At 42.9% G+C, this 13,105-nt stretch overlaps 1 protein-coding gene across 1 annotated transcript in view; it reads right to left on the minus strand.

Annotated features, from left to right (window-relative positions):
- LOC132572472 (contactin-3-like) overlaps positions 1-13,105 on the minus strand; it is a 367,650-nt gene that overhangs the window by 81,342 nt on the left and 273,203 nt on the right. The window contains exon 4 of the mRNA XM_060239563.1: positions 2,543-2,746. Within this exon, the coding sequence (XP_060095546.1) occupies positions 2,543-2,746 (204 nt within the window). The remainder of the gene's footprint in view (positions 1-2,542; positions 2,747-13,105) is intronic.

Consider the following 13,105-nt stretch of genomic DNA (forward strand, 5'->3'; position numbering starts at 1 on the left):
ACTTTCTCTTGTATTCCCTCTTTCCACTATTTCCTCTATTCCTCCTCCTGGCAACCTATACCAGCTTCCTTCTTGCCTTCCCACCCACTTACTCCTGGCCACTGGGCCCAGGAGAGTCAATTTGGTGTAGTGGCTAAGTGTGTGGACTCTAATCTGGGAGAACTGGGTTTGATTCCCCACTCCTCCACATGCACATGCTGAGTGACCTTGGGTCAGTCACAGTTCTTGAAAGAGTTGCTTTCTCAAGAGCAGTTCCCTCAGAGCTCTCTCAGCCCCCCCTACTTCACAGGGTGTCTGTTGTGGGGAGAGGAAGGGAATAGAGATTGTAAACTGCACTGAGACTCTGATCTCTTCTTCTCTCTCTTCTATAATCTTTTAGCCATCTTCTAATCTGAGAGCCAGTTTGGTGTAGTGGTTAAGTGTGCAGACTCTTATCTGGGAGAACCGGGTTTGATTCCCCACTCCTCCACTTGCACTTGCTGGAATGGCCTTGGGTCAGCCATAGCTCTGGCAGAGGTTGTCCTTGAAAGAGAAGCTGCTGTGAGAGTCCTCTGAGCCCCACCCACCTCACAGGGTGTCTGTTGTGGGGGAGGAAGATAAAGGAAATTACGAGCCACTCTGAGACTCTGAGATTCAGAGTGGAGGGTGGGATATAAATCCAATATCATCATCATTTTGTCTTCTACTATATTTATTATTTATTTACTGAATTCATATTCCACCTTTCTCCTTAGTGGGGACCCAAAGCAGCTTACATATTTCTTGTCTCCTCCATTTTATCCTGACAGAAATGCTATGAGGTAGGTTAGGTTGAGAATATATAAGTGACTGTCACCCAGTGAGCTTCCACAGTTCACGGGTGATTTAAATACAGGTCTCCCAGATTCCGGTTGTTTCAGACCGCTATACTACATTGGCTGTTGTTGAATAATCCCAAGCAATCAGGCCTGCCAGTGGTTGCTTTTGGGCTTGGTCCCTCCCTCAAAAGCTGAAAGAGGCCTGGAAAGGGCCTTGCCCACCATTTTTTACAGACAGAAACCAAGGCTTCAAGGCTGGCAATACTGTTCTCATTGCCTAGCAACCCCCAGAATGGCCACTACAGAGGACATTTGTTTCTTGGCGGTACAGATTTCTGTAAATCTTGGGTTTTCTCACTTTTGTAAAACGAATGGTCTTGGTTGTCTATAGCTCCAGATTTAGGTATCCACAGATGGATCCACATTGAGTAGATGAATTGATATTTTCAGTGGTTAAAATAAGCATATGTTTTAAGGGATGTCAAACTCATTTGTTATGAGGGCTGGATCTGATATAAATGAGACCTTGTCGGGCTGGGCCATGTGTGTACCTATTCAAAATCAGGTAGCAGAGATATAAACTTTTTAAAGGACACAGACCTATAGCATGCTTAAAACATTAGCACTTATTGGTTTTAAAGGTGCTTTTCATGGTATTTCTCCCATGGTATCCAGGGAACTGGGCAAAGGAAGTTCTGGCTCTTTCCCTCCCTCCCCAGGGGACCAGGAGAGGGAGAAGCCTCAACCAATGGAAAAAAACTGAGGTTTTGCTCTGTAGCTACTGTGCGATTGAGCAAGCCTTGCAAAGCAAGCTGAGCTGCAGAAGGAAGCAAGAGAGAGGGTGAAGGAAGCAGACAAGAGCCAGTTTTTGGGGGCCTGATAGGAGCCCTCCTGGGGCCTGGCTACTGGGTCACATGTTTGACACCCCTATTTTAGAGCTCTGATCAACAGCTAGTTTTACAAGATATTTGGTTTAAGGATGGAATGGAGTTGAATGCATTCCAAGTCTATCCTGTAAGTGGCTTTATGTATAACTGAGTATTCTCTGTGCTACTGTTCTCATCACATCTCCCTCTTCTAGTATATTTTAAGAAATAGCATGCCCCATGTCTATCTTCAAATTGGATCTTAGCATCATCTACACACTCTCCTCTACAGAACTGCTTTGAAACTTTGATATGCAAGACACATATGCCAGGTCCCCTCGCCAATCCAGTGGGGGGATTTGGAGGACATTCCAGGGGTGAGTGGAGATGCTCTGGTATTTGGGCAAATCTCTATGGGTTTTTTGCCCTCAAAACCACAGTCTACGTAAATACCAGAGAATCCTATGCGATGTCCCTGGTGCAATGATGTCACCTGCACAGCAACATCACTATGGAAACTGTGCTTTTGCAGCCTTGGCAGACATTTTGAGTGCTATTTTTAAACAGTGCAAAACCAGTCTTTACAACTACAAAAACGACACAAGATTATGATTATGGCAGAATACATTTTGTTGCAATATAAACATTCACTTTAGTACAAACTTGATGGAGTCATATTCTACCAATGGTGAAATTCAGGGAACCACAAACAGTGAGTAGGGAAAGTCAATCAACAAACAAATATTCTCAACTCAGAACACCACTCCAAAATCATGTATGACCAGACTGATTATTCTGAAATGTGTGCAGAATATGATCATGGTTTTTACTTAATATAATCACTTCTAGTTGCTATACAAAGTAAGAATAAATCCATACCATCAGTCCGTAGCACTAATGGTGTTGGTGAACCACGAACATTGGTATTTGTTACAGTACTAGTCACAACACATGTGTAGTTTCCTACATCAGAAGGCTCTACTTTGGCTATGTAGAGATGCCCAGTTTCCTGAGACACAAATCGCCGACTGTCTTCTTGCACAAATGATGGGTATTCATTAAAGATCCAAGCATATGAAAGTTCTGAAAAATCAGTATAAAAATAGAAAATTACATTTCTATGGGATAGAATCATATTCTATAAAACATATTCACAGTTTAATTTGAATAGTTATCTGTAAAAAGATTCAGAATTCACTAGAACATACTTCTTTTTCAATCTCACCTTTTTTCCTCAGGCAACTCAAGGAAGCATATCTAGGGTTCCAAGGAGGTCCCCTATCTGACACTCACCAGACCAAGACTTTCTTATCTCAGAAAAGATACTAAATCATGTGCTCTTAGAAACACAACCACATTTGAGTTTCCCAAACAAGAATGACATTTTAGTGCTCCACCTAGAACAGGGTTTCCCAAACTTTCCCCCCCTGTGTCCTGGTTATTTTTACACATCTCCTTCATGGCCCATTAAACTTTGGGGGTGGAGCCAGGAGACTTTGGGGGTGGAGCTGGGAGACAGGAATTGTGTCACAGAGACGGGGGAAGGAAGGAAGGAAAATGGAGCTCAGGCTTTGCAGCCTGTGTCAATCTTCAAGGCTAGCTTTTCTCTGCACAACACAGAGATGGGGGAAGGAAGGAAGCATAGCAGAGCTCATGCTTTGCTGGGGGTGGGGCTAGCTTTGGCTTTTCTTGTGACCCGGTATTGAGGCTTCCGTGGCCCGGTGCTGGGTCATGACCCTGCAAATGGGAAACGCTGACATAGAACATTTATTTTAACAGGAGAGGATTCACATATTTACTTATATGATGCCATAACTCTTTACATGGAAACTCAGTACTGGAGACCAGGTATTAATCTATAGGAGAGTTGTAGTTACTATTACGTCATAGTTCCATCCCCTGCTGTTCTGCACAAATTACAGTACAAAGATCACACTGGAGCTATAGCACTCCACACATTTCTTTAGCCATAATCCACTACAATAACAATGCAATAAATTTCTTTAATACAATGTATGGATAGAATTCTAGTCTTTATACTTTGCTGATACAATATAGTTTGTCATCCTTATGAGATAACTTGAAAGAAAATAAAAAGAATTAATGCAGCCGTTAAGCAACTAATTACAGTTAATTATAATATGACATGTAAAGCTATTACAACACCTTCCTTAGAATTTTTTTCTTAGCCTTTCCAGATTTTGCCCAAAAGAATTCAGAAAATCTCAATTATTTGCATGCAGACATAAAAAAAGAAAAGTAGTGATTATTTTCAACAAAATGTAGGAAGGCATAAAGGTTAATTCACATTTTATATATGGCAGGCAATGTAAAATACATACTATATCCAATTATTACAATATTTATAGTATCGGTTAAGAACAGAGGGAAGGTCAAAAGGTGGCAGGCTTCTCCAATTATGCTGGATTTTCATCTATGAAAATATAGAGTCACCCCATTATTAAAACCAGAGAAAATGCTAGCAGCTGCAAGAAAAATGTTTTCTTACAAAGAAATTTAAGTGCTACTCTAAAACAGATGGTTTATGCTAAGGAAAGGGGAAGGAAACTGAGATTATCTAAATCAGTTGTAACTGGTAATTATTTATTTATTATCATCATCATCATCATCTAATCAGTGTGCGTATATTTTATATATATATATATATATATATATATATATATATATATATATATATATATATATATATATATATAGTGTGAATTAGAATATCACTAAAGGAGATGTTGGAACAGAAGGAAGTATGTATGAAATAGGAACGAGAATAGGGTCAAAAGGCTGAAAACTGTGGGAGATTACAAATTATGTAAAATCACTAAAATGCCTGGAATAACATTAGTGAATGAGAATAAACAGCAAGAGGGGCAAATGAAGTGCAAAGATAACAGAATGGGATAATTAACAAGATGGAATTGGGTAATTAATAAGATGGAGTGGAGCTAAAGGCAACATGAGATGGTGAGCCAAATTATGATAGTTCAATCTAAGGGAAAGGTGAAGACGAAACCCTATAGAAAGCTCATAGAATTTGAAGCAGATTGGAGGATTGTATCTGGTCTACCTGACACAGTCACTGTGCCAATTACCGTATATACTCGAGTATAAGCCAAGTTTTTCTGCCCAAATTTTGGGCAGAAAACCCCCCTCCTCGGCTTATACTCGAGTCACTATTCCGCCCGCATGCCTATATTGATGGTTAATCAGCTCCCACACGGCTATAATAATGATTATGGTAAGTAGTAAAATAGCTGTGCGGACGGGCGGCTGATTACCCTAATCAGTAATATAGGCGGGCAGGCGGCTGATCACTCTATTCAGTAATATAGGCGGGCGGGCGGCTGATCACTCTATTCAGTAATATAGGCGGCTGATTCAAGCGTAATCAGCCGCCCGCCCAGCTTTTTTACTACAGCCGCAGGGAGATGGTGACAACAAGCGCCGCCAATCACAGTGGATGTGATGCGCCCACAGTTATTGGCGGGCGTGAGGCGGCCAGTAGGGAGGGGGACTCGAGATGAGTGCATAGGCGGGAGCCGCGGGAGCACCAGCCACGAAGTAAAACAATTCACTGTATAGGGTATATGAAAGGTACCATAGGTTTACCAGTAACTGCTGCGTTTCCCACCCTCAGCTTATACTCGAGTCAATAAGTTTTCCCAGATTTTTGGGGTAAAATTAGAAGCCTCGGCTTATATTCGGGTCGGCTTATACTCGAGTATATACGGTACCTTCCTGGTCATCTGTTCTTGCAGAGACTAAGACATTGTCTCTGCCCATACAGAATGATCTTGTGCATCACAAGACTGCAGACTCAGGGGCAAGGAAAGGGAGCAGGGGCAAGGAAGAACACCAACACACACACCATTTGTGGAAAATAGGCTGAAGCTTTACTGAATACAGTTGCAGGAGCACTGGCACAGCATGGGGATGGATCCAGCACTGGGTGATCCTGATATAACCCCCATCTTCCCAGCCCGCCTTGCTATAGAGTGGCAGGCCATGAGATCACAAGCTGCTGTGTGGTTTCCTCACCACCTGGTCGGCCATAAGAGCCAGCAACCCATAACAACAGAATAAAAGGACACATGGGATGGAGAGCAGGAGGAAATGCTGTCAGGACCCCAGCAATAGAGTGGTTAATTAGGGAATGGGGTGGAGTCAGTTGGTGACAAAACTGCATGTCAGGCCTGCCCCAGACTCCATTCCTTTGGGTGTCCTGTCTTGGGTGAGCCTGTTGCTGGCCTGGGGTATGGGTAGACTTCTCAATCCCCTGCTTGGGGCGGGGGATCCCCCGGTTTGCAAGCCCCTCCCCCACTCACCAAAAATCCAGAAGTGGAGGAAAATGGTGGCCATTTCTGGGACGCTCTAGGATTCCTCTCATAACTCCAGGGAGTCATGTGTTAAGAAAACACATAGTTGGCTCCCTGTAGGGTGCGCTGGCCTGCAGCATTGATTTTTCCCGCCGGGTTCGGGCACCACCCCCAGCTAGCTCATAGGTCTCTGACTGGTCAGTGGGCACTTTCTGGCTCTGAGGAGTGGGTTCTGCTGGGCTTGCCCTGCCCTCCTCAGCAGCCGTCTATAAGCCCTCATTTGGTGGGACAAGAAATCTACTTGCTGCTTGCCATTACCTGCATCGTCAAGACTGGTTGTGGAGCCTGAGCTGAGATGGCCCCTGGAGAAAGTAAGATACCTGGAGAAGTAGATGGCTGGTCGGGTGAGGGGTGCATTTTCCCCCATCCCTTGGTCATTCTGTAGCCTTTGGAGGAGTTGGAGGGGGGAGGATACAGACAGGGCCTCTTCCACTACCACCGGGAGAAGCTGCCTAGCAGGGGTTGAGGATCAGCTCTGTGTTGTGATAAAAAGCATGCACTCCAGCTGGTAATAAAACTTTGTTAGTGTTAAGGTGGCACAGGAATCTGGATTCCTTGCCTTGCAGGCTCTGACTTGATTGCTTCCCTGAGAAGCAGATGGCTGGGGGGAGAGAGGTTTGGAATTTCCGCCCCCCCCCATCCCTGGACAATTCTGCAGCCTTTGGAGGAATCATTTTTTTTTGGGGGGGGGATGCAGCTAGAGCCCCTCCTGTTGCCATCTGGAAAAGCTGCCCTGACAGGGATTGAGCAATCAGTTCTGTGTTGCTGAGAAAATGTGCATTCCAACCAGTAATAAAACTTTGTTGGTGTTAAGGCTCTGACTTGCTTGTTTCCTTGAGAAGCAGATGGCTGGGGGGAGAGAGGGTTGGAATTTTGCCCCCATCCTTGGACAATTCTGCAGCCTTTGGAGGAATCATTGGGGAGGGGGGGAATGCAGCCAGAGCTCCTCCTGTTGCCACCGGGAGAAGCTGCCCTGGCAGTGGTTGAGCTCTGTGTTGCTCTGAGAAAATGTACACTCTAGCCTGTAATAAAACTTTGTTGGTGTTAAGGTGACATTGGAGTCTGGACCTCTTGCCTTGCAGGCTGTGACTTGCTTGCTCCCGGGAGAAGCGGATGGCTGGGGCAGGGGAAGGGCTGTTATTCTGCCCCCATCCCCAGGCTGTTCTGCAGCCTTTGGAGGAATCCTATGGAGATCCACCTGCTTGGAGTTGTGGTAGATAACTCATTGAAGATGTTGACTCAGTGTGCAAATGAAATTTTAAAAAGGCAAATGCTATGCTATGATGGGGATTATTAAGAAGGGGATTGAAAACACATCAGCCAGTATCATAATGCCCCTGTATAACTCTATGCGGTCTCATTTGGAATATTGTGTACAGTTCTTGTTATCACACCTCAAAAAAGATATAGCATTGAAAAAATTGCAGAAAAAGGCAACTAAAATGATTAAGAGAAGGGAACCATCTTCTCTATGAAGAGGGTTAGGGATCTTTAGCTTGGAGAAACAATGACTGAGGGGTGACATGATAGAGGTTTACAAAATTATGTGTGGGATAGAGAAGGTACAGAAAGAAGTACCCCCCCTTCTCATAGTACAAATACTTGGGGGCACACCATGAAACTAATGAGCAGTATATAGAACAGATAAAAGTAAGTACTTCTTCACCCAAAGAGTGAATGCACTGTTGCAGGAGGTGGTGGCAGCTACAGGCACAGACAGCTTCAAGAGGGGATTGGATAAACATATGGAGATCCATCAGAGGCTATTAGTCACAAAGTACAGATGGAACACTACATATGGGGGAGAGATGCTCTATGTTCTTGGTGCTTTGGGGGACAGTCTACCTCGTAGGGTGGTTTTTGAGGATAAAATGGAGGAGAGTAAGATGCTGAATATTTGAGGGACAGAAAACAATGTAAAATGAGATTTAAATTTGGAAGGAGAAAGTGACCTCACAGAAAGGACCAGGGAAGAAAGCATGGATTTCTAAAGTAGAAAGGTAATATAGGTTGGTGTTTTTAAATCTGAACTTTTAAAGAAGTTACTTTAGAGGGAAAGATGGGTTTGACGAAGTGCCCTGAAAGTGACCTCCAGGTGGGGGTAGAGTTTGATGCAGTGTGCTGGAAGTGACATCATCTGAAGGGGTGGAGCTGGGGAAGTGACATCACAGGAGGTGGTGGCAGCTACAAGCATAGCCAGCTTCAAGAGGGGGTTAGATAAAAATATGGAGAAGAGGTCCATCAGTGGCTTTTAGCCACTGCATGACACAGAGCATTGGACTGGATGGGCCATTGGCCTGATCCAATATGGCTTCTCTTATGTTCTTATGTTCTTGACCTTTGACCAGGAATTGACATCACAGGATATGGCATCATAAAAAACTCTCCTGGCTCCACCCCCAAAGTCCCCAGATATTTCTTGAGTTGGACTTGGCAACCCTAGGTATGGGACCACCTCCCCAAAGCCATGCTTTGCTGGCACTAAGACAGCAGGACAGCCTCCTTCTACATGCTGCAAACGCGTCCCCAGATAAGTCCAGGGTCATTTTTTTTTTCAAATGGACTTTCTTCAAATTATGTGACTTTCTTGTAATTTGTGTAGGAAGATGTGTGTCTTCCTATTTTTCTCATATGCTATTAATTATTCAATAATAAATGTTGGTGTATGTTAAAGTAAATTAAAATTTGCATGGTCCTCTCAGTCATTTCTCACCCAAAAGATCCCTAAATTTATGATACAGGCAGCTACCAGACTTTTTCCAGGGTTTGCACTGGTTGTGGAGACAGAGAAATTTTGTTATAGTGGAAAGAACTATTTATATAGAAGAATGCATTTTTTCCCATCTACTATGCTTTCATATACACTGCATTTTCAATCCACTTTCAAGGCTCTTTAGCAATTGTTTGCAAGTGGATTTTGCCACATCACCCAGTAAAATCCAGTTGCAAAGTGCATTGAAAGTAGATTGAAAGGGCATTATTCAGTAAGTATGAAAGTGCCTCCTCCTAGTCTGTATCATCAGTTATCTGTGTGCTCTGCAGCTGTAACAAAACTTTGCACAACCCACATACATCCAGAATCTGTTTGTTCTCAATCCCCCCAAAGACAAGGAAAATTATTGCAAAAGGATATAAAGACTGCAAAATTAGTGATAAAGTCAACTTTATTAGTCTACTTTTATTCAGGATGACTCTAGTCAGATATATAGTTTTCCTATATCACATCATTAATCTTGACAAGAGGTACGCCTCAACATTTTTGATTCAGTATTGGTACGGTGCCCAAGGGGGGGAAAAAATGTTACTCATAAATGCTTGCTTTTTAAAATCTTTTAAGTAGTAGTAGCAATGCCACTGAGGATGCCAGAAATGTCTGGGAGGAAAACTTTCTCCAGTAGAACACGGCACTTGAGCCCAAAAGATTCTACAAACCCTAATGATGTTACCAGCCGTGAAAACCTGAAATCTTTGATAGTAGTAGTAATTAATTGTATTGCATATAATCAAATAGTTGCAATCTTGAGTTAAAATAAAATACATGAAATAGGATTAATGAGAAAACAACAATAAAAACAAAATAGATGAAAATTAATAAGGGCAAAAAGCCTGACCTGAAAATACAAATCAGGTTGCTACAAATGAGGCCCCAAGTACAATTTCAGCCTATATTTTCATAGCGGTCAATGCAAACAATGTAGCTATTTGACTGACATGCTGGTCTACATAAACTAGAAGCAGGCCCGGCATGCATGCCCCGATGACGTCACACACCCCCGACTTTGGGAAGCTTTGGCTAAGTCAGAAAGGCAGTGGGTATGCCCAGAGCCGGGCTCTGAGCATGCTCGCTGCCACGCCCCCGACTTTGCTGAGGCTTCCTAAACCTTGGTGGTCAGGCGGGAGGAGAGGGGGTGCCTCATGGCACCCCTAGGTCAGGTGGCGTCCTAGGCAGCCGCCTACTTGGCCTACTCCCACGCACTGGCCCTGACTAGAAGAAAAATAACTTTCTCCATTGCTAGACCTGGGTCAAGACTACCTAAGACAGAAGAACAAAAGAAGTCCTGACACTGGATATGTAAAAACAAAAAGAGCCAACTGGTGTGAAGCAAATATACATACAAAGGTAACAGCCAAAGTATATTGTTTCAAATAAATTGGCTTTTTTGTTATACATTCCTGTCTACCAGGATTCTTTAGAATTTTTCCTCAGCCTTTTTATCTATCTATTTTTTTTGGGGGGGGGGGGGTCAGTTGTATATTGTATTCTCTCCCCCCCCCCCTTTGCTATGAGATACTACGCTATAGTAAGATGTCTGTGCTATAAATCTATGGGTGCCATGGTAACAGGAAAAGAACAAAAATCTTGTTGAACATGTTGAATGGGATTGTAGCATACAAACTGCTTCAGTGGCTAGGGATGAGAATGTATATCAGTGTACACCAGGTGTGTCTTCTTCTCTCAGATGCTTCCTACTGTTGAATCCCCAAACAGACTACAAAAAAGTGCTCATGAGAATTCAGAGGCAGCCACGTTCCATCATTTTAAAACTTCTCCAACCTGCGGGACCTTGCAAAACTTCTTTCAATCTACTCCTAATCATACCTGCCTTGAAACAACTCCCAATTGTTTCAGCAGGGATTATACAGAATAACATTTTTTAAAAATACTATAGGTTTAATAAACTGCATTGCCTTTATCTTAGAGCTTTTCTTAAATTAAAAATAAAATTAAAAAACCCTGTCGTGCACTATTGGTGAGCTTTTGCTGTGTTATTGGTTCTCCTCCTTAGTCTGCATCTTTTATTATCCTTTTATTTAGTTTTTCTCCTGTGCCTTTGTCACTACAGGGGTTATGCAAATACCATTTGTTCTAACCTGCTTCATGAAACACAGGAAAACACTCCTTGTTTACCTGCAGGTATCATACAAAGTACTTCAAAGGTTATCCAGGTTCTCAAGTGCCAACTTACACTTTGTTCATTTTTCATAGTTATGTGCTATTTGTCCTACTCTCTAATATTCTGGATCCTTAAATGTTATTTGATAAAGAATAACTGACTTTCAGTGCTTGAGCATTATACTCTGCCTCAAAGATGGAAACATCATTTTCATTAACGATACCTTCATGGTGTCATGTTTCAGTACCTTCTTTCTTACTGACACTGTATTTCTTAGTACATAGCCGTCCTGCTTGTTTTCTCTTGTACTTTATTTACAAACCATGCAGCTACTAAATAATTGTTTTTGTATTTGCATTTATGGTCCCTATGATCCAATCCTATGCAGAGTTACTCCAGTCCAAGCTCACTGACTAAAGTAGTTCTGCACAGAATTGCACTGATACTCCACTAACTAGAATTTTCCTCACTGCCAAATCTTGTTACTGTCACAAAAATTCATCCAAAACTAATTGGACTGATCTATCATTTTTATTGTCATCCAAAGAGTCTCAACTCATGAGGTAAGACTGTTTCATATTCAAAGCATACAATTATGATGTTACAGATGGCCAAAAGCAAGGACAGACAAAACTGAGGAATCCCAGACCTTGAAAGGCAGCTCAGTTGCCTGATAGCTGTATCATGAAGTTCTAAGAGTAGTAGAGCTCTCTATAGCCAGCTTCACAAAAGATCTGTTAACTGAGCACAACATTAAGATAAATACTTGGAATAATATTCCATTTCTCTTCCAGAACATTTGAAATACAGTTTCAGGACCAATGAAGCAACCAACTTATGGCCCATAGCTTCTGACACAGATCCTCTCTGTATACTACCCTTTTAAAAGACATGATTGCTATTTCATGTGAGATATAGTATTTTGACCAGCATTGAGATAGCAGAAACACAGAAATCTCAACTTTCCTTTCAGCATAAATGTATGCCCTTCCCCACATAAATATCCCTACCATGTTTTTTCCCTCCACTAGAAACTCAAATGCCTTAAAGAAACACAGGGGAAGATAAGCGTTATACTTAACACAGGAGACGACAGACACTCTGCACATTCTCTCTCAGCTGGCCATTGTTTCTAAGATTCAAAATACATGTTTATCAGATGTCACATTCGGTTGATCATATTGACTTATACTGTGTAATTCATCTTGAGTCTCAGTGAGACTCAGAGAGGGGAGAGGATGTGGCTCAGTGGAAGAGCATCTGTTTGGCACACAGACAGTTCCACATTCAATCCCCAGCACCTCCAGATAAAAGCACCAGGCAGCAGATAATGTGAAAAACAGAGTTGTACTTACCTGTAACAGTAGTTCATTGACATCTTCTGTACAGACATACATTGGGATTGCCCTGTACAGGTTGGCTGCAAATTAATTTTTTTCAGTTTTAAAATAATAGAAGGGGACACCCTGCCCCTTCTGGAGCCAACCTGATGGCTTTCCTGCCCAAGCCATCATGTAATCTGGAGGCAGGCACTCTCTTCCTTCAGTTCCTGCAAAGCCACCATAGACCTCCCCCCCCCCAAACATGGTAAGAAAACGGAAAAAAAACTATGTGAGAGCTCACAGTAGAGCAAGAGGGAGGGAATGTGTGTTTGCACAGAAGATGCTGATGAGCAACAGTTACAGATAAGTGGAACTCTGTTTTCATCTTTCAATTTTGGATCAGCTCCATGTTGGGACCATTAGCAAATCACTCACCAGAGGAGGCAGCACTGGAATAGAGACTGAAGGATTGTTTTGCCCACATTCACATCCCTTCTGGCCTGCAAATCCAAGGCTTAATATTCCATGAACCTGTCCCTCACTGAACTTATTGCAGTGGGAGCTGAAGAGAAAAACAGGTTGCTTACCTGTAACTGATGATCCTCGAGTGGTCATCTGTGCATTCACACCCTTGGGACTCCAGGCACCTCCGCTGGCTCTAACCCGTACTGAAAGGCTCTAATATAGATCTTTGCATCCCGACCACTGGGCATGCCCACGGCAACAACCGCACATGCCCAGTAGGCGGGGCAGCAAGATCCCGCCAGTTTCCTTCTGACCGCTGAAGCAACTCCAATCAACTTCTGAAGAACTGCCAGCAGAGGGGAGGAAGGG

This window comes from Heteronotia binoei, chromosome 5, assembly GCF_032191835.1.
Source record: "Heteronotia binoei isolate CCM8104 ecotype False Entrance Well chromosome 5, APGP_CSIRO_Hbin_v1, whole genome shotgun sequence".
Lineage (NCBI taxonomy): Eukaryota > Metazoa > Chordata > Lepidosauria > Squamata > Gekkonidae > Heteronotia > Heteronotia binoei.